Source organism: Loxodonta africana, chromosome 8 (assembly GCF_030014295.1).
Source record: "Loxodonta africana isolate mLoxAfr1 chromosome 8, mLoxAfr1.hap2, whole genome shotgun sequence".
NCBI classification, from domain to species: Eukaryota; Metazoa; Chordata; class Mammalia; order Proboscidea; family Elephantidae; genus Loxodonta; species Loxodonta africana.
In genome coordinates this window covers 118,839,498-118,865,060 of record NC_087349.1, presented here as the reverse complement: position 1 = coordinate 118,865,060, position 25,563 = coordinate 118,839,498, and the positions used below count along the sequence as shown (strand labels likewise).

The window sequence follows — 25,563 nt, the reverse complement described above, 5'->3', positions numbered from 1 at the left end:
AGCATGTCCTTTGGGCATGAGGTTCCTGTGCTGAGATGCTCCCAGACAAAGGGAAGACTGATGACAGGGACCTTCCTTCAGGGCCAACAGAGAAAGAAAGCCTTCCCCTGGAGTTGGGATCCTGAATTTGGACTTTTAGCTTACTGGACTGTGAGAGAATAAATGTCTCGTTGTTAAAGCCACCCCCTTGTGGTATTTTTGTTATAGCAGCACTAGATGACCAAGACAGTCCCTATGCTATGGCAGTCTAGAGATCTTAGTTCCAAACAGAGAAATGCTCACATATGCAGACATCACTGATTGGACTGAACTGGAAATTAAGAATGCCACTTGACCACTTTGCACTCCTTTGTCAATTCATCTGGATCAACAGGCAAAGAAAGTAGTTACCATATTGGCTGATGTGATTGATCCTGATTACCAAGAGGAAATTGGGTTGATATTACATAATGGTATTAAAGAAGATTATGTCTGTAATACAGAAGGTCTCTTAGGGCATCTCTTAGTACTTACCATGCCCTGTGACTAAAGTCAATGGAGAACTACAGAAACCTAATTCTAACACGACTAGTAATGGCCCAGACCCTTTAGGAATGAAAGTTTGGGTCACCCCATCAGGATCAGGACCAGCTGAGGTCTTTGCTAAGGGTAAAGGGAATATGGAATGGGTGGCAGAAGAAGGTAGTTTTAAATACCAGCTACGACCACATGACCAGTCGCACAGAGGACTATAATTGTTATGAGTGTTTCTTCCCTGTATGTGTGCATCAAATACTTTTGTTTTCTTCAGTTATAAAATATAAGATGTAAAACGGGCTAGTGTGTTTTCAGTTGTACACGTGTTAGTTGTATCATATTATGCACAATTATGACTTTATAATTGTCTTTATTTAGAGATTATGTGTGGCTTAAGGAAAAGTGTGTAGGTGCCAAGTTGACAAGAGGTGAACTGTGATGGTTAAGGTCATGTGTCACCTTGGCTGGGCCATGAGTCTCATTGGTTTGGCAGTTATGATGTAGTTTTGCAGTTATGTGATGATGTAATCAACTCCATGATGAGATCTGCTATGAGCAGCCAGTCAGTTGAAGGGAAGTTTCCTTGGGTCTGTGGCCTGCCTACAGTATATAAATGGATATTCCTGCAAGACTCTAATTTTGGATCTTGCATCCAGCTTGTCATCATCTTACCTCCAGTTCTTGGAACTTGAGCTAGCAGCTTATCTGCCGATCTTGGGACGATGAATAAGGAAGACCAAAGAAGAATTGATGTCTTTGAATTGTGGTGTTGGCAAAGAATATCGAATATACCATGGACTGCCAAAACAACAAACAAATCTGTCTTGGAAGAGGTACAACCAGAATGCTCCTTAGGAGCAAAGATGGCAAGACTATGTCTCACGTATTTTGGACATATTATCAGGAGGGATCAGTCCCTGGAGAAGGACATCATGCTTCGTAAAGTAGAAGGTCAGCAAAAAAAGAGGAAAACCCTCAACGAGATGGATTGACACAGAGGCTGCAACAATGGTTTCAAGCACAGCAATGATTGTGAGGATGGCACAGGACTGGGCAGTGTTTCGTTCTGTTGTACATAGGGTCACTGTGAGTCAGAACCGACTGGATGGCACCGAACAACAGCAACATATATACATACATACATATATGCATACGCTTCACTGCTTTTACTTCTTTAGAGAACCGAGGCTAAGACAGTGGGCTTGTTTTCTTTGCCTCTCTGCTGTTATGAATCCCCTGTATCCTTGATCCTGTGACTTCCTATTTTTTTGGTCTACTCTTTGATTTTACTTGGAACATATTTGCTAGTAGCTTCTTGAAAAAGTTTGTGTCCTAGGTTCCAGTGTTGTTTTGAAAAAATTGATGCCATCTGATTCACCCTTCGCTGTTTTTCCTTTCTGAAAACACCTAGAAGTTCTTCTTTATCCCTGGTGTTCTGTGATTTCAGAATGATAAGCGCTTATTGCTGTTTTTATTATTATTATCTTTAAATCCATTGTGCTAGCCACTAATTGGACCTTTCAGCCTGAAAACTCAGGGCATTCTGTTCTGGTAAACTTTCTTGAATTATTTCTTTGTTATTTCTCATTATTTTTGTTGTAAAATCCTGTTGTTTGAAATTTGCCCTCTTGGAATGATTTTCTAATTACTTCTCTCTCTCTTTTTTTTTTTTTTTTCATATTTCCTCTTTTTCTGTTCTACATTCAAGTAGATCTCCCTTATGTAACTAACCCTTTATTGAATTTATAATTTCTGTTATATTTTTCATTTCCAAGAGTTCCCTTTAGTGCTCCTTATTTAAAGGCTTCTTTTCTTGTTTTATGGATATATCAATTTCTTATATTTAATAGGCTATAAAATACAGTCTTACTGACGTTTTCCTCAGATTTTCTGTTTTGCCTCTGTTTCTTCAAAATTTGTTTGTCTTTTTACATAGACTTTTTCCAGGGTAGAGGCATTTCTCAAATAGCTGCCAACTAATTTTTAGGAGAGCACTGAAGAGTTGGCTGGAAGGTAATCTAGTCTTGCCAGTTTTGGGGAATGCCAGGTCAGTTTCTAACAGAGGGGTTATTCAAAATCCTGCTGAAAGAATATTTGATCCAGTTTGGCTTTGCAGAGTTCTGGAAGCTGAGAATGGGAGAAAGGACTCAGTCTCATAGTTCAGGTGTAAAGATTTTAAGTTAATTTCTGTTTTTGTGCTAACCCCTTACCCTTAGCTGTGCCTAGTATCCTGGAGTCCAGGGACCCTTGGTTCAATCTCAGCACCTTTTAGGGAGCTGGGAAGGAGCCGCTACCTGGCTCTGAGGGCTGTGGGGTGGTGGTGGTGGGGAGGGGGTGTACCTGGGAATCTGATTCTCATGAAGACTTTCAACCAACCGTCAGCTTCTCAACTGGGCTGGTACTCCCTACTTCAGAGAGATTTTTGCCCCTCCAATTCCTGTGTTGTCTGTGTGTTCTGGCTTTGCATAAGCTTTATTAATGGCCAAGGAAGCATTGGTTTCTCTGATCTGCTGGGAAACTCCGACTTCCCCTTTTGCTTTTTCCTTCCTAGCCTTAATTCTCTTGGCCCTGTTGACTATGTCCCCTTATCCCTTGCTGCTGGTTTGGTGGGGACTGGGAAAGAAGCAGACATAGCTTGTGTGTTCAGTCTCCCTTCACTCATTGGATTATTATGATGGCCATTTAGTTTTGCTGTATAGCATGCCTTTCTTTGCAAGTGCACATTTATTTTAGGAAGTGAAATTAAGAAGCATTGTGTATTTTTTCTTTTTCTGAAGTTAACTGGAGACATCACTTTGAGTTCCTCATGGCTGCCAGAGTGAACTGCGACAGTCCCAGTGTCGTGGCACAGAAATGGTTCTGATAGAGACCAGCGGGCCGAGGTACACAGGAAATGGGCTCCTGCACATGCCCCCTTCTGTTAAGAGGAGGCGGTTGGCTGATCTATATTGGCCTGAACACCACATCCTCTGTGGACCATTGTGCTTGAAGAGGCTTTAACTTGCTGCACCCCAGCTGCTTTCCTGAAGCCCCCAGTACAGTCCAGTGTGTTGACTCTTACCCTGGCCAGTGCACGTCCCCTGTGCTGAGTGAAGATCCATGCACTAGTGCAGCCTCTCGGCCCATATGGGGTGGGTCCTCTTTCTCCTTGGGCAGCCCTTTGGAGGACGTGCCTTTCCTCAAGCTGGGTTACCAGTTATTGATGGTGGGATGTTGCCTGTGTGCCAGGCATGTCGTGAGTTCTTTCACGGGTTACTCACTGGATCCTTTTGATAGTCTCATTAAGTAGGTTCTGGAATTATCATCCACCTGCCTGTTGGTCTGGAAACCCTGGTGGTGTAGTAGTTAAGAGCTATAGCTGCTAACCGAAAGGTCAGCAGTTTGAATCCACTAGGCACTCCTTGGAAACCCTATGGGGCAGTTCTGCTCTGTCATATAGGCTCACTGTGAGTCGGAAATTAACTCAACAGCAGTGGGTTTGTTTTTAGTTTTTTTGCTCATTTGTCAGATGGAGGGACTGAGATACAGAGAGGTCACACAGGAAGAAGCACTAGGGCAGGGTTTGAACCCTCATAATGAAGCCTGAGCTTATTTCCTCATTCAGGTCAACCCTTGGCTTGTATGTTGGGGTTGGGGGGTGTGTGTGGAGATGGAGTCCAGACAGGGAGAGCAGTAGGTTGTCCCCCACAGGGCTGGGCTAGGTGTGGATGCACCTGGTAGCATTGGGCTACCATACAATCAGTGGAATGGAGTGGCTGGTGATGACGCTGGTGTGGGAATGTGCCTCTTCAGGAAGGTTAATGGGCAGTTGATTCTGTGAACTCACTGTCAGCCCAAGCCCTGACCACCTGAGTTATTTTTGTGTGAGTGGTTGCTAAGCCACATTGCCACCATCTTGTACTGGGCAGGGAATTTCAGACCCAAATGCATTCCAGCCATGAGTTCTGAAAGCTTCACTGGGAAATTAAGGCTCCTGAACCAGGGGGAAACTACTGTGGCAGGTGCATTCATATGGTGTGTGAGAAACCTCAGGTCTGGGACGATGAGGCAAGATGGACATGGTCCAGATCTTTAGTGACACAGAGGTTCTCACTGGGGCCGGGGACTACTTGGGTCCCAAGTGTGGGATAAGACAACTCTCGGCAGAAGGGTGATTCCACGCTAACTCTACCAGAGTTTTCCTGAAGCATCCCTTCCCCCATAATAGCCCCTTTCTCATCAGATCTGTTTGATGGGATTTTTCCTCATGGAGACAACTTCCAGTTCATAGGACCCTGGGTCCTTTGACTGCTGGCATACATGGAGCCTGTTCTCTTTGAATGGGCTAGCAGATGGCCTAGAATGCCCAGGGTGAGTGTTGATTTTGCTTTGTGATGCTGCTCAGATAGTCTAACTGTAGATGACTGTAGTCCTTATTATAATGTGGACAGATTTGTAACCAGTAGAAATTGGGAGGTGAGGAGGTGAGGAAATGGGAGAACAGCTGTTAACGTCTAGGGTGGGGAGGATCATTCCTAAGGCCACATAAGGGCCTGGTGAACAGTGCAGCCAGCCAGATGAGCCTCCAGTGTGCACCTGCAGAGTGTGGTGGGCGACGGGGAGGCACACCCCAGTCTTTTTGCATGGTTCACTGCCCATTCCCACTTTCTATTTTGAAGTGACTGACTCATCCCCAGGGAAGGGGGGTGGGTTGCCCGAGGGCCTTAGAAGAATGAGGATTGACTGGCCCATGATTCTGACAAACTAAAACACAGCTGTTTTATGCACAACCCCCCCACCCCATGCTCCCCTTTTACATGTTTGTAATCTAACCCCACTGTGTTCCAGAAGGAAATGATTGGAGAAAGGAAGCTAAGATGGTTAGAAATTCTCAAAAGAGGTTTTTTCCTCCCTCCAGGGTCTCCCTCTCACAGCCCTTAGAAGGTGGGGATGGCCACCAGTCCAGGTCCGCCTGCAGGCCTTGGCTCTTGAGCTCTCAGGCGTCAGTGCTTCTTGTGGCCTGATGCTGCCAGACTGTGCCTCCAGCCCTGGCCCTCTGCAGACCCCCATCCAGATGCAGCTCGGGGGTCTCCTCCACTTGCTGGCTGGCTCTCCCAAAAGTCCTGCTCTTGGTCTCATCTCTCCCCTGCCCCGCTCCCCGACTCCTTGATATGGGTGAATACATCAACATTTCCTCAGTGCCTCAAATCTGCATCCTCAGAGGCAGCATTGCTCCTCCCCATGGTCCACCTTACTTCCCCATTATGTGAAATCATGTCCCTCCAACCTGTCTGTGGCCATAGAGTCAGCCAGCACCCCCTGCTGCACTGGAAAGTGTGGGAAGGGGCTTTTGGAAGGGCATAGAACCCTACAAAGGGGCCATCCCACGACCAGAACAGTCACCCCATGCAGGCCCCAGGTTTCTACCTCCTGCCTGGTCCTCAGCTCCAGGTCCTTTGTACCCCAGCCTACCTTAGAAGTGTTGGCAGGGAGGCCCACATTCCTGCTGTGGTCTGGACACTCTATTGCCCTTGCAGAACAAAGGCCTTCTCTTCACATGCTCCATCCTTCTTCCCCCTTTGAGCCCTTGCTTCTTTCCTCTTTCCTAAATCAGGGAGGGTGCGCACTATGTCTCCCCAGCGGCCACATGCGCAGCGGTCAGCCCTCATGCACCTCCAGTGCTCAGATCCAAGAGGCAGAGCCTGTAGCATTGTGGGAGCTGGGTTACATCCTGTGCCTGGGATGGGACCCACCCGACTCCCTCCATGACCACTGACCCGTGACCCCTGTCTTTGTTGGTGAACATAGTAGACTTGCTCCTGAGGGTCTGCGAGCTGTATGAGCACCGTGAGCCTGGTCCTTGGCACTCTTCTTTCATAGTGAGAGTGACACCAGTGTCCAGCCAGCTTCAGAGTGCACCAGACCCTGGCCCAGGGCCTGCGCGACACAGTCCTTTGCCTCTGATCTCTGCTTGTAGCCTCCTCATCAGCCTTCCTGGCTCATTTTAAATTTTGCCTCTTGGATGTGGGTCAACCCCTCCTTGCAGCCTCCTTGGGCTCCTGCAGTCTGAACACCTTCTGTGTACTCAGCTTGCTTTTCATTTAGTTAGTGCTCATGACCGGGGCCTCTTATCTGTGTTCCCGTCAGGTAGCACACTCTGCAGGAGCTTCACTCGAATAGCAGGTGTTGAGAGTGGGTGCACACGTCAGTGGGTATATCTGGTGCGTGCTAGCCAAGGTGTCACTGTGCTGAGTCGGACAGGCGTGGACTGGAGACACTGTTGCTGTCCTCAGTGATCTTGCAGATGTGCTTCAGATGACGGAGGAAGTTTAGGGGCAGCGCGGTGAGTTCCATTCTCACCTGCCAGAACAGTGCAATTGAGGAAGCCTGGAGGATGGGGCTGGGCCGGCAGCAGGACGGTCCAGGGGCTGGGATGGCAGGCACAGCTTACACAGTAGTGCAGAGAAGTGCACTGTGAGGGCCAGGACGGGCAAGGACAATTCAGTTCCAGCATTTAGGATTAGGAGTGTGAAAGAATCCCTCATTTAACAATGACCTCCCGTTTTTGCCTGATATATTAGCAGAAATGTAGGCACATGTTTCCATCTCCAGAGCTAGAGTGGCAGCCCCCTGGGAGTGGCTGTGGGTGTGGGTGAAGGCTGTTGGAGAGCAGTTGGTGAAGTGTGTTTCGAAACCAGGGACTGCTGACAATGCTGATGCTCTGACCCCAAGTGCTAACTGTGGAATGCTCAGGTCGTAATCAGAATGCCAGCAGAGGTCACTTCCAAAGGGCTGTGTCCCAGAGAGAGACATGATAGTAGAAATCGCAAAAAAATATGATTGTATGTTTATGGCTATGTGAAGGATGCTGTATCTATTCATTGCAGGCGCACATGGTTATTGAAAGGTGATTCTGTGAGCCTGATATCTCCAGAAAACGTTTGCCATGGGATGTTCCTCAGAGCAGCGGGGTCTAATTGTGTCTGCCCCTTGATGCAGCCACATACAGAGCACTGAACTGGGGCTGATGAGGGTGGTGGGATGGTGGGTGGCTCTTTTTCCTACTTTCAAAGTTTTTGGTGCTATGGTTAAAACCAAAAACGAAACCCATTTCTGTCTGGTTAGTTCTGACTCATGGTGACTCCTTGTGTTACAGAGTAGCGCTGTGCTCCATAGGATTTTCAAGGCTGTGACCTTTTGGAAGCAAGTATTTTTTTTCTTTGGAGGCACCTCTGGGGTCCCTCTGCCAGGGCCTGCTGAGTGTGTGGAGTTGGTGTGACCAGGCTGTTGGTTTTGCTGAGCATACTGGGCAGAGTGAGCGAGGGGCCAGGAACCCTTCTAATGCAGGACCATGGGGTTTAAGCTGGAGAGGAGAGGGAGAAAGGCCACAGGGAGGTATGGATGGTGGGTGGGGGTCTGGAGGGTCAGGGTTTTGGGGCAGAGTGGGGGGCTGGCTGAGCTGGGGATCAGGAGGGTCACCATGGAGGGGCTACGAGGTGAGGTGTGCAGGGCAGTGGGGACCTGGCACGTTCCTCCACCTCTGACTCCATTTCCATCTGTAAAATGTGGTGACTATAATCGTTATCTCTGAGGGTGTCGTGACGACTGCGCTAACACATGGAGCCTGTGAAGCCCAACTGGGGGTGTGCTTCCTGCTGTGCAAGTGTTAGAGAGAGAGAGGCTGAGGCAGGGTCAGGGCCAAGAGCTCCCTGAGGGTAGGAGAGAAGTCACTGGTGCTCACAGAGGGCAGCAACCGAAGTGTGACCTGGGGTCAGGGAGCAGTGAAGCTGTGACTGGAAAGTGGTGGTAGGAGGAGTAAGGAGAAGGCTGGTCACATCCCTAGACCAGTGGTCCTTGGCCACAAGATAGAGAGAGAGAGGAATAGAGAATGACCTAGAGACCAGCTGGCACTGGAGGAGCAGATGTCCTAGGTGGTGGTGAGATGGACGAGCATTGTCTCCCGGATGCACAGTGGCCTGGACCAGCTCTACAGACAACACCTAACCAGGGTGCAGTTAGCCCTGCAAGGCCCGGGGGCTGGGGGGCAGTGGGATGGGTGTGGCGGCCTGGCCTGGTCTATCTGTGGCGCCACTACTCTGCTCTCTGTGCCAGCCCTGCCCAACTTCCCCCAGCCCTCCTCCAGCTCTCAGGTGCCTGGGAGCTTACCTCTGCCCCACGCCGCCTCCCCTCCCGGCCACACTGCAGCCTCCCTCACGCTCCTGCTCTGTCTCACTGAGGCCGCAGTGACTAGTTAGGCAGCTTGTTGTGAAGCCTCTCTCCCCAGCTATGTCCCCTGAGGCCTGGCTCCCAGTGGGTGGGCTAGTGGGCGGTGTGGAGGAAGGCAGGCTTGCAGGGAACCTCCTAGGCCCTGTCAGGGAAGGTGTGCAGGACCATGGAGGTCCACCAGCCATAAGTGCATCTGCGAAGTAAGATAGGAAACGCCCTCACTGCTCTATACCCATTATCCTGCCCAGCCTGACTTGGACTTTGGGGTGGCTGTGTCTGATTCCTTCTAGATGTTTGCAGCTCAGGATGGATTTGCTGGGGAAAGCTGCCAGCCTCGGTTTCCCTGTGGGGAAATCATTTTCACTTGTGTAAAGGGAGAGGGATTCTGTTACTGAAGGTATGGAGGGGGGACAAGACGGGGCCTTCTGGGGGTGACCAGTCCTCCCCACTCTGCTGTCTGAGTGTTCTGTGTCGAAATACAAGCCCAACCCTATGGCCTCCCTCTTTAAAACCCTCTGACTTCTCCCCAGTGTGCACAGACTCCGCTGGTTGGTCTTGTCACCCCCCCACCCCACCCTCAGCCCCCATCTCCACCTCTCCACCTAGGCCATACTGTCATCTCCGCAGAGACACCCCCTCCTACATCTCCGCCCAGGGCCTCACTCTCTGCAGAAGCCATGCCTGTCCTGGCCCTGTGAGCTGTCCTCTCCTGCCCTGAGGGCAGTGAGCACAGGGGCCATGCAGGGTAGTCTGTTAGAGGTGCAGTGGAGGAGGCCATTGTTTCTCTGAGCAGGGTGGACTGCTCAGTGGGTTCTGGTTGCATCTTGAAGCCCTGAGATGGGGACGTCCCCAAGTGGGGATGCGGTACACAAGGAGGGCCACCTGTCCTTTCCGGGGAGTGTCGTTATGTCTCTGTGAGCAGCGGCCTGCTCCTGGACTTCTGGGCAGCCCCCAGTACCTGCCATGCAGCTGGGCACTGCACAGGGCATCATAGGGGCAGCAGGCGGGCACAGCACCATCTGGGGGCACATGCACCAACCAGAGTTCCTGAAGGGGCAGTGACAGCACATAGATGTGGGTCCCCTGGTCTAGGGGGCAGTCAGCTCGGTGTGTTAGAAGTGCAGGATTGGGCTGTTTGCTGGGAGGAGAAGTGTGTCCTCAGTAATGACTATTATTTGATTCTTTTCAAATGCACCCCCTACTGTGCCCATGGGCATTTTAACCGAGCTCAGTATATATTTCAAGATTAACTCTACAAGACTGCAGCTTCTCATTTCATACATGCCAGTCTTCTGCATCCCACCAGACAAACTCTGTAATAAGCAGATTGGTCTGAAATTATTCTTAGAGGCAGCTGGTTGGTCAGAGTCTAGAAACCAGCCCCCTGATCTCTGGGACCCAGTGCTGGTCTCCGGGCATATGACATGCCATGTTGGCTCTGCCCTGGTGAGAAGCGGGCAGAGATGTCCTCAGGCCTCAGTGCTGTGATCCAGAGAGGCGGGAGGGCTGCTGTGTGGGACTGTGAAAGGGCTGAGCATGCTTGGGCAAATGGGACACCCCATGCGACTGCAGACCCCAGCTGTGTCTCATGCCTGCCAGCCTGCTTCAGCACTGAGCTCCATTCTGGGCCCTGAGTTTCGGGTAGATGCTAGCACTGAGGGGGCTTCCAGGACCATCACTGGAGGGAAGGAGGGGAATCTCAAAGGTGCATCACCTCCACCTTGGCCATGCAGAGCGCAGGCGTGGAGTGCTACATGGACATGGTGGAGGTCCCATAGCTGTCCATGGGGCCAGCAGATGGAGGTGTGCCTTGCCTGCCTCCGCTTTCACCCCCTGAGAATAGCTCTTGCGTTGACTCAAGATCCAGACTCCTCCACCCACCCACGGCAGTCTTGGTAGACAGAAGTCTTCATCTGGGTGCCCAAATCTGCTCCCCTCTTTTTGAGCCTGTCACTCTCCTGGTTGCCTGTTGCCACACTCCCACTTGCCCCGGCCCAACCGTGGGGGGCCCAGGCACTGCGGGTTCCCCTGGGTCCCCTCATGGCCACCTCCACCTGTCCACCTCCCGTGCTATCACAAGGCTTTCGGGCAGTGGGCTGCAGATTTCTTCCTGCTTTTCTTCCTTTACTTATCGCATTTCCATGTTTTACTCTGTCTCCTCAGTCTCTCTGTGTGGTGCACAGCCACGTTTGGGGATATTTCCAGTTCTCCAGGGAGGAGTAGTGGTGTTTGGAACCCGCAGGTTCCTGCTACCTGGGAGGCTGTAGAAATGCCTGGGCTTCATCAGATGTGTGACCTCTCCAGTCCTGCAGCTGATTGAAGGGCGATTGTTTTATAAAATGCTTTTAAAACCACAGCCCCTTAAGGAGGCAGGCATCCTCATGGCTATCATGGCTGTGCTGGTTGTGTGTCAGTGCGTCTGCGGGGTGCGTGGCAGTTCTGCCGAGGCTTGTGGAGGCGTCTTCTTAGCTCTGGCCTTGGGATCCAACTAGGACCTGGGAGACCAGAGGAGGCGGTCACATGGGGAGCCAGCCAGGCACTGGGGGAGAGGCTGGGATAAGAGCCCAGCAGCTGGTGCCTGGATCCTTATCCCAGCTCTGCCCTGATGCGCAGGTGACCCAGCAAGTGATCCTCTGGGTGTGGTGGGGTTTTCTGTCAAGTTGCACATTCCAAGCTCTGTGGGGCTGTGGTGGGGTTGAGGTAAAGCCAGTTAAAGCAGGGAATCAGGATGAGCGCTGTGTGCCTGAAGTCTCTTATTGTAACTTGAACCATGCCATGTTCTGTCCCAGTGGAGCCTTTGCAGCAGCCCCAAGCCTCGGAGTCCAGGTCCACTGGGGAGAGGTCCTCGAGAGCTTCCTTAGCCAAACCCATTTCTAGTTTCTTTTTCTTGAGAGGGGAAGGAAAACTTAAAGACAAAGCAGAGACCTTCTAGACTTTAAGTTTCTTTTTAGGTGTTCTGAGTGGAGACTCGACAGCAGTGGGTTTTTGGGTCCACACCCAAATCTTCATCTTTTTGTTTGTAACTCACCTCCGTTGAATCTTTCCAAAGCACTCCACTGAGTGTTGGTGGAAACAGTTCTCTTTACATTTGTAGTATGTTCTAGAGTTATATACTCTCTAGTTCTGTTGCATGTTCTTGTTTGTATGGCCGGTCTGGACAGGAGGAGGGAGGCCCCCATGGGGTCCAGTGTCAGGGCCGTGGGCAGTGGAATGCAGGTTTGGTGCTCAGATCCAGCCACTGTGTCCTGAGGTAACAGACGGCCATAGTTTACTCCATGGGTGGGTTGTGTGGAGCTAAGAGTGTATACTGTGCATCCTAAACTGGGACTCCCAGACAGCCCTATGCTGTTCTTCATGCCAGCCATCTGCATTCACACTGTGTTTGCATCTTCTCTCTCTCCAGCTTGGAGCCAACGCCCTGCTCTTCGTCAGTGTGAACATGTATGGGGCCTTCGTGCGGATCCTGACCGAGCGCTCCCAGAGGAAGGCTTTCCTGCAGGCCCGCAACTGCATCGAGGACAGGCTGAGGCTGGAAGATGAGAATGAGAAGCAGGTCAGTTCTCTGGGCTGTGACTGACCCACTGCTCGGTGATGGGCTGTTTTGTGGGAATGTAGAGGCACTGAGTGGAGGTCCCTGTCTGCCTAGGTGTGCTCAGTGGCTTCAGGGCCCAGCTGGCCCACTTTGCCTTTCCCTGGCTAGTCCCTCCTCTTGGCAGGCTGTGGGCCGCGTGTGCCCTCAGTGAGCTGCAGAACTGGGGCAGCAGAGGGGTAGTGCACCCACTGTGGAGAGACTGCCCACCCAGGCCTCCATGGGCAAGTCATTTGTCCTCACTGAGCCTCAGTTTACTCACTGGTGAAATGGGGCTACAGCTCTTGTGTCACATGGAGGCATGTGGGGAGCTGTGGTAAGGCCCGTGAGGTTTTATCTGAATCAAATGAGTCTGAAGAGGAGTGTGAGAGTCACAATGTCCTGAGGTTTGCTGCCCCTGTGAGGGGCCACCTGTTCCTCAGTGGCTGAATGATGGTGATTGTTTCCTGGGCTCTGAGGTGGGCATGTGGGTGAGCGGTCTTCCTGTGGTGTGAGGAGGACAAGGCCATTTCCTGATGCGGGCAGGGCCCTGACTGCTGGCTTGAGGGACCCTTACAGATGAAGGTTTTATTCCTCCAGCAGCCCTGGCCCTGGTCTGGCACTTGGCAAATTCCAGTGTATGTTCGCATCCACAGCACTTCCCGTGTGACTGGGCAGGGTGCCTTGGCAGCAGTGCTGGTGATGGTCACAGCACTGGCCATGAGCCACACTGTCCCTAGCACCTTGCATGAGCCTCCTGGTCATGGCCTGCTGAGGGAGCACTGTCCACGTCCCAAGTGCAGAGAGCACAAGCAAGGTGGGGAGGCTGGGTTTGAACGAAAATGGCTTCAACGTCTGTCTTTGCCTCTTGCTAGCAGTATAAACATACCCTCCTCCGTTCTGAGGAGGGGCTGCCAGGCTGATGTGGGTGGATGCAATCCAGTTCTGAGGAAGGGGTGCTGGGTGGATGCTCTCCAGTTCTCAGAAGGAGGTGCCAGGTTGACGTGGGTGGACTTGGGTTCTGAGGAGGTGGTGCTAGGTGGACTCGCCCCTGTTCTGAGGATGGGGTTCCAGGTGAACACGCCCTGGTTCTGAGGAGGGGTGCAGGGTGGATGCTCTCCAATTCTGAGGTGGGGGTGCCGGGTTGACATGGATGGGCGCACCCTAGTTCTGAGGAGGCGATGCTCTGGTGGGTGAGCCCTGTTTCTCAGGAGGCGGTGCCGGCTGGACACGCCGCCGTTCTCAGGCGGTGCCTGGTGAACGCACCCGCGTTCTGAGGAGGCGGTGCCGGGTGGATGCGGCCCTGTTCTCAGGAGGCGGTGCTGGGTGGACGCATCCGCCATTCTCAGGAAGTGGTAATGGGTGAACGCACCCTTGTTCCCAGGAGGCGGTGCCGGGCGGACGCGGTCCCGTTCTAAGGAGGTGGTAATGGGTGGACACGCCCCTCTTCTCAGGAGGCGGTGCCGGGGGGACGCGCTCCCGTTGAGGAGGTGGTGCCGGGTGGACACACCCCTGTTCTCAGGAGGCGGTACAGGGTGGACGCACCCCTGGTCGCAGGAGGCGGTGCCGGGTGGACGCGCTCTTGGTGGGCGCGCCCCTGTTCTCAGGAGGTGTTAACGGGTGGACGTGCCTCTCTTGTCAGGAGGCGGTGCTGGGTGGACACACCCCTGTTCTCAGGAGGTGGTGCTGGGTGGATGCACCCCTGTTCTCAGGAGGCGGTGTTGGGTGGACGCGGCCCGGTTCTCAGGAGGTGGTAATGGGTGGATGCGCTTCGGTTGAGGAGGCGGTGCAGGTGGACGCGCGCCTGTTCTCAGGAGGCGGTGCCGGGTGGACGCGCTCCCGTTCTCAGGAGGTGGTAATCGATGGACGCGCCCCTGTTCTCAGGAGGTGTTAACGGGTGGACGTGCCCTTTTTCTTAGGAGTCGGTGCTGGGTGGACGCGCCCCCGTTGAGGAGGCGGTGCAGGGTGGACGCGCCCCGGTTCTCAGGAGGCGGTGCAGGGTGGACGTGCCTCTCTTCTCAGGAGGCGGTGCCGGGTGGACACAGCCCCGTTGAGGAGGCGGTGCAGGGTGGAGGTGCCCCTGTTCTCAGGAGGCAGTGCCGGGTAGGCGCGCTCCCGTTCTCAGGAGGTGGTAACGGGTGGACGCGACCCTGTTCTCAGGAGGCGGTGCCGGGTGGACACAGCCCCGTTGAGGAGGTGTTGCAGGGTGGAGGCGCCCCTGTTCTCAGGAGGTGGTGCCGGGTGGACACGTCCCCGTTGAGGCGGTGCCGGGTGGACGTGCCTCTGTTCTCAGGAGGCGGTGCCGGTGGACACGCCCCCGTTGAGGAGGCGGTGCCGGGTGGACACGCCCCCGTTGAGGCGGTGCCGGGTGGACGCGCCCCGGTTCTCAGGAGGCGGTGCCGGGTGGACGCGCTGCGGTTCTCAGGAGGCGGTGCCGGGTGGACGCGCCCCGGTTCTCAGGAGGCGGTGCAGGGTGGACGCGCCCCGGTTCTCAGGAGACGGTGCAGGGTGGACGCGCTCCCGTTCTCAGGAGGTGGTAACGGGTGGACGCGACCCTATGCTCAGGAGGCGGTGCCGGGTGGACACGCCCCCGTGGAGGCGGTGCCGGGTGGACGCGCCCCTGTGTTCAGGAGGCGGTGCTGGGTGGACACGCCCCCGTTGAGGAGGCGGTGCCGGGTGGACGCGCTCCCATTCTCAGGAGGTGGTAATGGGTGGACGCGCCCCTGTTCTCAAGAGGTGTTAACGGGTGGACGTGCCCCTTTTCTTAGGAGTCGGTGCTGAGTGGACGCGCCCCCGTTGAGGAGACAGTGAAGGGTGGACGCACCCCTGTTCTCAGGAGGCGGTGCCGGGTGGACGCGCTCCCGTTTTCAGGAGGTGGTAAAGGGTGGACCCCTGTTCTTAGGAGGCGTTGACGGGTGGACACGCCCCCGTTGAGGAGGCGGTGCCAGGTGGACGCGCCCCCGTTGAGGAGGCGGTGCCGGGTGAACACGCCCCGGTTGAGGAGGCGGTGCCGGGTGGACGCGCCCCCCGTTGAGGAGGCGGTGCCGGGTGAACACGCCCCCGTTGAGGAGGTGGTGCCGGGTGAACACGCCCCCGTTGAGGAGGTGGTGCCGGGTGGACGCGCCCCGTTGAGGAGGCGGTGCCCGGTGGACGCCCTCCCATTCTCAGGAGGTGGTGCCGGGTGGACACGCCCCCGTTGAGGCGGTGCAGGGTGGACGCTGCCCTGTTGAGGACGTGGTGCCGGGTGGACACGCCCCCGTTAAGGAGGCGGTGCAGGGTGGACGCGCCCCTGTTCTCAGGAGGCAGTGCCGGGTGGACGCGCTCCCGTTCTCAGGAGGTGGTGCAGGGTGGACGCGCCTCTGTTCTGAGGAGGCGGTGCAGGGTGGATGTGCCCCGCTTCTGAGGAGGCGGTGCCGGGTGGACACGCCCCCGTTGAGGAGGTGGTGCAGGGTGGACGCGCCCCTGTTCTCAGGAGGCGGTGCCGGGTGAACGCGCCCCATTGAGGCGTTGCCGGGTGGACTCGCCTCAGTTGAGGCGGTGCAGGGTGGACACGTCCTGTTGAGGAGGCGGTGCCGGGTGGACACGCCCCTGTTCTCAGGAGGCGGTGCCGGGTGGACGCGCCCCCGTTGAGGAGGCATTGCCGGGTGGACGTGCCCCTGTTGAGGAGGCGGTGCCGGGTGGACGCGCCCCCGTTGAGGAGGTGGTGCAGGGTGGACGTGGCCCTGTTCTCAGGAGGTGGTGCCGGTTGGACGTGCCCCTGTTCTCAGGAGGCGGTGCCGGGTGGACGCGCTCCCGTTCTCAGGGGATGGTGCAGGGTGGACGCGCCTCTGTTCTGAGGAGGCGGCGCAGGGTGGATGTGCCCCGCTTCTGAGGAGGCGGTGCCGGGTGGACGCACCTTGATTCTGCAGTGGAGATGCCAGATGGATGCAAGGGAGATCTGCAGAGCAGAAACCACTAGGATAGGGCTGGTTTGCCGCATTGGCATCAGCAGGAGGCAGTGGGGATGCAAGATGGAGGCCAGTGGGGCTGGGGAGTGGGGCCTTGGAAGGAGGTCCAGCCGGTGGGGAAGAGCCTGAGCAGAGATGCTGACCAGGAATGGACCTGGTGGATTGGGGGAAGTGAATTAATTTGCTATGGCCTCAGGTGAGAGGAGATGCAGACCCCATGGTGAGAAGGAAGCAGGGCTGATTCCTAGATGCTTTGCTCAGAAATGGCTCTGCACCACTGAGGTGTTTGAACTGAGTTGTGTAAGTGGTGGCGCCTCTGGAAGGAAGTGTCGTCAGACATAGCTTTAGGTCAGTGCGGTGAGGCACTGCAGGCAGGTAAGAGCAGAGGGAGAGGCCGTTTAGAAGTTTGGCAGGTAGTTTTTTGTTTCCACAGGCACAGCTGTCTTGCCCAGAGGTGCCGTCGTCAGAGGTTTCTTGAAGCAGGTAGAGAACTGTGGTTCAGTTCAAAGTGTTCCACTTGAGAAGCAGACAGTTTCTTCCCCAAGGGACATACCTGGCAAGACAGCCCTGTGGGTTTTGTCTGCGACTCACCAGCCACGGTTGGTAGAGCTGAGGAGGGGAACCACTCTTCCGAAATGGAAACTTCCACTATGGAGACCCCTGCTACTGCCTGGTCCTGGTACCAGGACAGGGACCAGCAGGGGGAATTGAGGAAAATACACAGCTGTCATCCCAGATGCTCCCGAGTCAGGTTGGGCACTGCGTAGGTGGCAGTTTACACAGTCTCAGGGCTTGCCTTCCCTGGTGTCAAAACTTTTCTCTCCCAAGTTGTTAGATTACTTCTTGACAAAGGGGGGATGGAGGGCTTCATTTTCATCTGCACCTGGCATCTCAGGCCATCTTCAAGTAAAAATGATGATAGGAGCATTTACGCCTCACCCCGGCCCCACGGGCAGGAAGCATCCTGGGCATTTTATGCCTACTGTTGTTGATTTTTGCTGTATCCTGAGAAGTAGGTGAAAATTGCCGCACCTATTAGGAGCCTACACTCTCTTCTCCTATATTGTTTAATACTAAACACTCTTTGGTTATCCTGTGGTGGTTGTAAAAGAAAACAGAAACACTCCAGCACACAAAATCTTTAGAAATTTTATTGCCCTCCCTCTTCTGTGCCGACACAGCCAGCAGAGCCTCTCTCTAGACCTTTTGCAGAGAGCAAAGCTTTCCTACTAACTTTATAAGTGGAAATATTAGAATAACCCCTTGCCTTTTGCTCTACATTCTCAGTGCGGCCCATAGAACAGAGAGGGACTGGAAGACAGGGATTAGTCAGTGGTAGGTGGGCTGTGAATGGGGAGAGAGGGTATCTGTTTCATTTTGCCACTTACTATGCTTCCAGAAGGAATTTTTGGTTAGTGCAGATGATTAACATGCTTGGCTGTTAACATAAAAAGATTGGTGGTTCAAGTTTACCTGGAGGTGCTTGGGAAGAAAAAGGCCTGGCTATCTACTTCAAATAATCAGCCATCGAAAACCCTATGGAGCACAGTTCTACTCTGACTCACATGAGTTGTCATGAGTTGGAATCAACTCTACAGCAATTGCTTTTATATTCCTAGATTATTCTCTATTGTTCTTTGAAAAAGTTATCTAAGTTGTCAGTATCACTAAGACTGATTCTCTTGGGAGGAAGTTGGATTTGCTAAAGTAATCCCTCACCCCAACAAAGCAAACACACACAGAACAGAGAACAGCCCTCAACTTGCTCACCCACTACCTGTTGTCTTTGCCTGAGGGATCTTGGCAGGAGATAAAAAAACACAAAATACAAAGGTGTTTTTCTTATCTGAGTTGTTAGATTTCTTTAAAGTTAATATCAGACTTCTGCATCGTTATTACAAACATAAGTCAACTTTATTTTGCTTCATAATTCCTAGAACTAGGACTCAGAGAAATTAACTTGGGGAAGATAATAAAGCTAGCAATAAAGTAGAAAGTGGCAGAGCTGGGATTGCCTGAGGCCAGGCCCAGGCCTAGTGCAATTATGGCCCATTTTTTCCCTTTAGATCTTAGTTCTCTCAGTCATAAAAAGTTTGTCACGGAGGTTTTAGGTTGTTAGATAACTGAGTTAAAATATTCCGAAGAGTTGTGAAAGTTCCTTTTTAAAAGGGCTTTTTCAGTTTCAGAACAAAAATATCAAAAGCTGGTTCTTTGAAATATAAAAGTCTTGGACAGATTGATTAAGAAAAAAGGGAACAGACACAAGGACGACTGTTAGGGATGCAAAAGAGTGTGACTACAGATAAAGCAGTGATTAAAAAGAGATAACAGAAAGATACCAAGAATGATTTTATGCCAATATATCTGGAAACTTGGACAAAATGGTCAAATTCCCAGAAGAATGTGTTACTAATGCTGATTCAAGAAGAAGAAGAAAGCCTGAAAGCTCCTATACCCCTTTAAAGATATTGAGTTAGTAATTTAAAGCCTTGTATTTGTTATTATTAGCTGCTGTCGAGGTAGCCCTTGACTCATGGAGCCCCTGTGCACAACAGAACAAAATGCTGCCTGGTCCTATGCCATACTGTGATTGGTGGTGGATTGGACAATTGTGATCCACAGGGTTTCCACTGGCTGATTTTTCTGAAGTAGATCACCAGGCGTTTCTTCCTAGACTGTCTTAGATTGGGAGCTCCACTGAAACCTGTTAAGCGTCATAGCAACATGCAAGCCTCCGCTAACAGACAGGTGGTGGCCATACATGAGGTACATTGGCCAGGAATCGAACCCAGGCTTCCTCCATGGAAGGTGAGCAAAAGACCCAGATAGTTTTATGGGTGAGTTATACAAAACTTCAAAGGAAGACGTTATTCCAATCAGATATCCCATGAAATAGAAAACTCATTCTATGAAATCACTATAACCTTGCTTTGCTTTTCACATTTAGTGCTAAGTACACCTTGAGTTGATTTTTATCGATGGTGTGAGGTTGGAGTCAAGACTCACTTTTCCAGTGTCACGGCATGTACAGTTGTCACAGCATAGCAACCGCTATAGAGAAACTCTCTGCCCCAGAGTCATGTGGGCTGCCCTGCCATAAACTGGGGGTTTGTGCTTGAGCAGGTGTGTTTCTGACTCTGTTCCAAGTCTACTGTCTCTCCTTGTCCCAACACTGCCCTGTCTCAATTGATTCATGTTCCATAGAGCAAGCCCTCCCACTTTGTTTTTTTCTTCTTAAGGAGTATTTTGACTATTCTTGGCTGTTCATGTTTCCAGATAAATTTTGAAAACCATTTTACAAGGTCAACACTCACTCTTGCATTTGGGGTTTTAGGTGAAATTACACTGAATTGGTAGATCATTTTGGGGAGTAGAGATGCCTTTATATACCCGGTTCTCCAAATCATGGACATGTCAGCTCTGCACTCACTCAGGTCTCTGCTAGTGCATCTCAGTAGTGCTTCCTAGTTTTCTGTGTAACTATCTTACATAATTGTCCTTAAATTCATTCCTAGTATATATATTTTTTTATCTTACATAATTGTCCTTAAATTCATTCCTAGTATTTGTTATTCATAGTGCCATTGTAAATGGTATCTTTCTAAAATCAATTATATGTTGGTTTGTTGCAGTTATATCAAAATAAAATTGGATTTTATATATGGCTAGTTGTCTTAGTTTGCTAGTGGTGCCGTAACACAAATAGCACAAGGGGTGGTTTTAAAGAATAGCAATTTATTTTCTCACAGTTCAGAAGGCTAGAAGCCTGAATTCAAGGCACTGGCTCTAGGCAGGGTCCTTTGTTTCAGCTTCTAGTGGCTACTGGCAATCTTTGGTGTACCTGGGCTTGTAGATAAACCCATCTTTGTTGTCACGTGACCTCTGTCTTCCCTGGGTGTGTGTCTCTTGATATAAAATGGAACCAAGTCCATTGCTGTCGAGTCAATTCCTCCTCATAGCGACCCTATAGGACAGAGTAAAACTGCCCCACAGGGTTTCCAAGGAGTGGCTGGTAGATTCGAACTGCCAACCTTTTGGTTAGCAGCTGAGCTCCTACCCACTTCGTCACCAGGGCTCTATCTCTTGGAATAAAAAAAACCTGTTGCTGTCAAGTCAATTCCAACTCATAGTGACCCCATATAAACCCAGGATATCCATTGTGACCCATTAACGTAATAAAAGAAAATCCCTATTTCCAAGCAGCATCACATTCACAGGTACAGGGGTTAGGACTTTAACGTATCTTCTTGGGGGACACAATTTAATACATAACAGAGGCTGAGAGATGTCATCATTTGGCGGGCTGCCTTATGCTCAGCCAAAAATCCAGGTTCTGCTACTTTGAAAGAGAAAATGAGAATGGGTGTTGGTTAGGCAGGTGGTCGTCTCTACCACAGGCAGGTAGTTTCCTGTGACTAAACAGACACAGACAGATGAGATCCCACCTAGTAGGATGCTGGGGAGCAGACCCGAGTCTGCAGGAGGTCAGGCATGGCAGCTTTCATGGAGTCGTTTGTCTAGCGTTCCAGCCTCACCCCAGCCCTGCCTAGCTTTCCTTCTAACTTTCCTTCTTCACTTCTCCAGACCCTTGTGTCTGTTTTATTTTTCATATCAATTGAGAACTGCAAATCAATTGCTGTGGAGAGCACACACAGCCTTAGTCCGATAAAAGTCAAGTGCATGATTTTAACTACAGAAACAAAGTTGGCCAAGCATAATGGCTGAGTCACAGTTAAGCCATCGAGGGCACACAGTGATGTTCTGTGTCTGGTGCCTGGGTGCTGAGTGTGGCCCTGGTTCTGAGAATGGCCTTGTACAGGATAGGTGATACCTCCTGGCTCTGCAGGTTGGCGGTGAAGATGCAGGCGTGGGCCCACGGGAGGCATTCCTGTCCCTGCTGTTCCTCCCCTTTCCCTGGGGCTGTGTGCAGCCAGAGGCAGGCTCCTGCTCCACCCTTACTGACTCTCTCACTGTGAGCAGGTGACTTGACATCTCGGGGCCTCAGTTTCACCAGCTCCAGAGGAGGATTGCGGTGTCCATTCCTGAGGACAGGAGTGTGGGGTGCAGACACGCTTGTGTGCCAAATCAGAGGAGAGGCTGATGACAGGTCACATTTAAACACTGATGTGGAAAGGCTGATGCCATCACACATCAGCACTGCTGTTAAATTTATCTCATGAAGTGATTCTTTTCTATTTCAATAGAGACTTCTGGGCCTGACAGCTGATGCCTTTCAGTGTCTGACATCTTGTCAGGAGTGCTCCCTTTCACTTCTAAAAGAGCTCTGCTCTGCCCAGAAATCTACAGAAGAAGCACCTGTCCTCAGCCCTCCCGCACTTCCACTCTAGACAGGGCATTGGAATAATTCCCGAGTGTTCTTTTCTACTTAATGGAAATTTAATGAATAGAAAGCTTAAGCTAAGGTGTTCTCACAATGCTAGTTGGACTTTCCTGTTTACAAGTAAGTCCTAAAATCTTAAGTGGTTGTAGAATTCATATGGGAAATTTTAGCGCATAGGTCCAGGAAACCCAAATGCCAGGCCCCTGCCGTTCGTTCTCAGAGACGTTCGGGCAGACAAAACCTGGCCCCAGCCTTCGCGCAGCAAAACGTCCCCTTAATGGATGTGAGACGTGAGAGCAGTCAGCCTAGCCCTCTGGGATGTTCTGTGTGGAAGAGTGGAGATTGTGTCAGCAAAAGATGCCAGAGGAAGAAATATCTGGCTGGGCCTTTGGAGCATGTGTAGGAGTTTTACAAGTAGACACTGGCAGGTGGACAGCGGTAGGTAGCATTCTAGGCAGCAAGTGGGGGTTATAGGTGTTGTTTTCAGGAAAGGCCAGGCAGATAAGCAAGTGGAGCTCTGCCTTCCTTCAGCTTGGCAAGGGTCTGGGGTGGTGGTTGGAAGGGCAGGCCCTCCTGGGTGAAGACCCCATGGGGTCTTGGGGTATTCATAGTTCCCCATTGGGCTCTAACCCTGAGGTCTGCACCTGTCACAAGCTGGAGGGTATAGGGAGGGTGATGAGAGTCGCCAACAGGTTGCCCCGCTTCGCTCATAGGAGGCCCCCTCCCTGCTACCCTCTGCGTTCTGGCTGGGAAGCCCGGGCTGGCAGGCCCTGTCCCCCTGATTCCAGCTTCCTTTCCTCTGGGTAGAGGCTGAGCCTGCCAGTGTGCAAGTACCATGCCTGTTCCCAAATGCTATTATTAAATCGTAACTCCAAAAATAACAGACAGCTATTTATAAAGCAGGTACTAAATTTGCCATTATAACAAGGTAAATGGAGCAATTTTGAGTTCTTGTGCGAGGAGATGTGTCAAGAGAAAAGACAGCTTCCCTTGAAGTGATTGAGGATAGGTTTTTAGACATCAGGCCCATCCACTGCACCCTTCCCAAACCACTACAATTGTTGGTCATTTTTCAGTTTTTAAAAACAGCTTTGTTGATATGTAGTTTATACACTATAAAGTTCAGTGTGAAGTTCAATTCCATGGTTTTTTTGTATACTTACAGATTTGTGTAACCCTCACAATAACCTAATTTTAGAATATTTTTATCACCCGCGAAAGAAATCTTGTACCCACTAGCACTCATTCATATTCCACTTCCTGTTTTCCTTCCCCCTGCCCCCATCCAGCCCTAAGTTCCGAGTAATCTACTTTCTGTCTCTGGATTTGTCTATTGTAGACATTTCATGTAAGTGGAAATATGTGTTCTTTTGTGACCGACTTCTTTCACTCAGCAAAATGTTTTCAAGGTTCATCCATGTTGTATCATTTATCAGTACTTAATTTCTTTTTATGCCTGAATGCTATTCTACTGTATGTACATATCATATTTTGTATATATGCTGATAAATATCTGGGTTCTTTCAACTCTTTGGGTATTAGGAATAATGCTTCCGTGAACAATTATGTACAAGTTTCTACGTGGACATAAGTTTCATTTTTCTTGGGTATATACTTTGCGGGGGAATTGTTGGGTCACATGGTAACTTTCCACCATCGATCCGTCAGTTCATCGTACTGTGATGACTTGCATGTTGCTGTGATGCTGGAAGCTGTGCCACTGGTATTTCGAATACCAGGAGGGTCACCAGGTAGACAGGTTTCAGTGAAGCTTCCAGACTAAGACAGACTAGGAAGAAAAGCCTGAGGTCTACCTGTGAAAATCAGCCAGTGAAAACCCTATGGATCACAACAGAATATTGTCTGACTCACTTGCTTTGGATGGGCCATCAAGAGGGATCAATCGTTGGAGGAGGACATCATGCGTGGTGATGTAGAGGGCCAGTGAGGGCAAAGGAGACTCAGTGAGATGGACTGACACCGTAGCCCCAGCAACAGACTCAAACATGCAGGCAATTGTGAGGATGATGCAGGACCTGGCAACATTTTGTTGTGTTGTACATAGGTCACGATGAGTCAGAGTTGACTCCAAGGCAGCTGTGTCATGGATTGAATTATGTCCCCCGCAAAACGTGTGTATCAGTTTGGCTGGGCCATGATTCCTGGTATTGTGTGAGTTTCCTGTATGTTGTAAGTCTTACCTCTATGATGTTATTGAGGGAAGATGGATGGCAGATGTGTCAGTGAGGCAGGACTCGATCTACAAGATTAGATTGTGTCTTGAGGCAATCTCTTCCGATATAAAAGAGAGAAGCTAGAGGGGTGACAGGGGACCTCATATCACCAAGAATGCAGTACTGGGAGCAAAGCGCATCCTTTGGACTCCGGGTCCCTGTGTGGAGAAGCTCCTAGTATGGGGGAGGATTGATGAAAAAGCCATCCCCTGGAGCTGATGCCCAGAATTTGGACTTTTAGCCTACTTTACTGTGAAGAAATAAATTTCTCTTTGTTAAAGCCATCCTCCTGTGGTATTTCTGTTATAGCAGTACTGGATAACTAAGACAAGCTGTCTGTGTATTGATTGATCTTTTGTAACTTTAGCATTTTGAGAAACTGCCATACTATACTGTTTTTCAAAGTGGCTGCACTACTTTACATTCTCTCTCAGTTTCTTAGTGTTGCCGTAACAGAAATACTGCAAGTGGGCTTTAACATACAGAAATTAATTTTCTCACAGTTTAGGAGGCTAGAAGTCTGAATTCAGGGACCAGTGCTAGGGGAAAGCTCTCTCTGTCGGCTCTGGGTGAAAATGCTTGTTTCTTCTAACTTTTCAATTCCTTGGTGCTCTCCAGGTGGGTCAGTCTTTCCCCATTTGTGCTTACTTCTGTGCCTTATCTGCTCCTTTTGTGTCTCAAAAGTGATTGGTTTAAGACAACCCTATACTGATATGCCTTCTTTGACATAACAAAGAAAACCCTATTCTCAAATGGGATTACATCCACAGGTACAGAAGTTAGATTTATAACAAACGCCTTTTTGGGACACAGTTCAATCTATAACATTCCAACCTTTAATTTCCCCAAATTCATGTCTTTCCCACATACAAAACACATTCCCCCGATCGTATTATTCCAAAAGTCTCAGATCAACTCCAGGTCCAAAATCTCACCTTCTAAATTATCTAAATCAAGTATGGATGGTGAGACTTTGGACATATTCCATCCTGGGGTAAAATTCCTCTCCATCAGTGCACCTGTGAAACCTAGAATATAAATGATCTGTTTCCAAAGTATAATGGTGGAACAAACAGAGTAGACATTTCTGTTACAAATAGGAGAAATTGGAGGGAAGGTTGGATTCACGGGCACCAAGCAAGTCCAAAGCCCAGCAGAGCAAATTTCATTAGCTCTCAAGGCTTGAAAACAATCGTCTGCTCTCCAGGACCATCTGGGTGTTGGCCATACTCTATGGGTTCTGGGTGGAGGCCCTTCATAGGCATCAGCCTCACCTTTCAGGCCCACTGGGACAGCAGCTTAGCTCCCTCAGCTTTGGTGGCCCCATTCTCCTATTCCATCTAATTGGCAACCCCACCCCATTTATGTTTAAGTATCCAGCAATAATTATAGGTTTGTCTGTTTTTCCTTTCAGTTCCGTCAGTTTTTGCAAACGTATTTTGCTGCTCTGTTGATTGTATGTCTTCTTGGTAGATTGATTCTTTTGTCATTATGTAACTTCCCTCTCTGTCTCTGGTAATTTTTTCTTTAGAAGTATACTTTTCTGATAATAATATAGCTATTCCACCTTCCTTTTGGTTAATGTTTGCATGAGCTGTCTTTAATTGTATTTTTAGTGAGTTTCTTGTAGACATCATATCATTGGGTCATGTATTTTTAATCTGCTCTGTCAATATCTTTCATTGGTGTAGTTAGAACATTTATATTTTATGTAAATTATTGTTATTTTAGGGCTTAAGTTTGCCATTTTAT

The 25,563-nt window shown here is 50.6% G+C and overlaps 1 protein-coding gene across 1 annotated transcript in view; it reads left to right on the top strand.

The window, feature by feature from the left end:
• ADCY1 (adenylate cyclase 1) overlaps positions 1–25,563 on the top strand; it is a 252,600-nt gene that overhangs the window by 52,938 nt on the left and 174,099 nt on the right. The window contains exon 2 of the mRNA XM_023544192.2: positions 12,125–12,274. Coding sequence (XP_023399960.2) covers positions 12,125–12,274 — 150 coding nt within the window. The remainder of the gene's footprint in view (positions 1–12,124; positions 12,275–25,563) is intronic.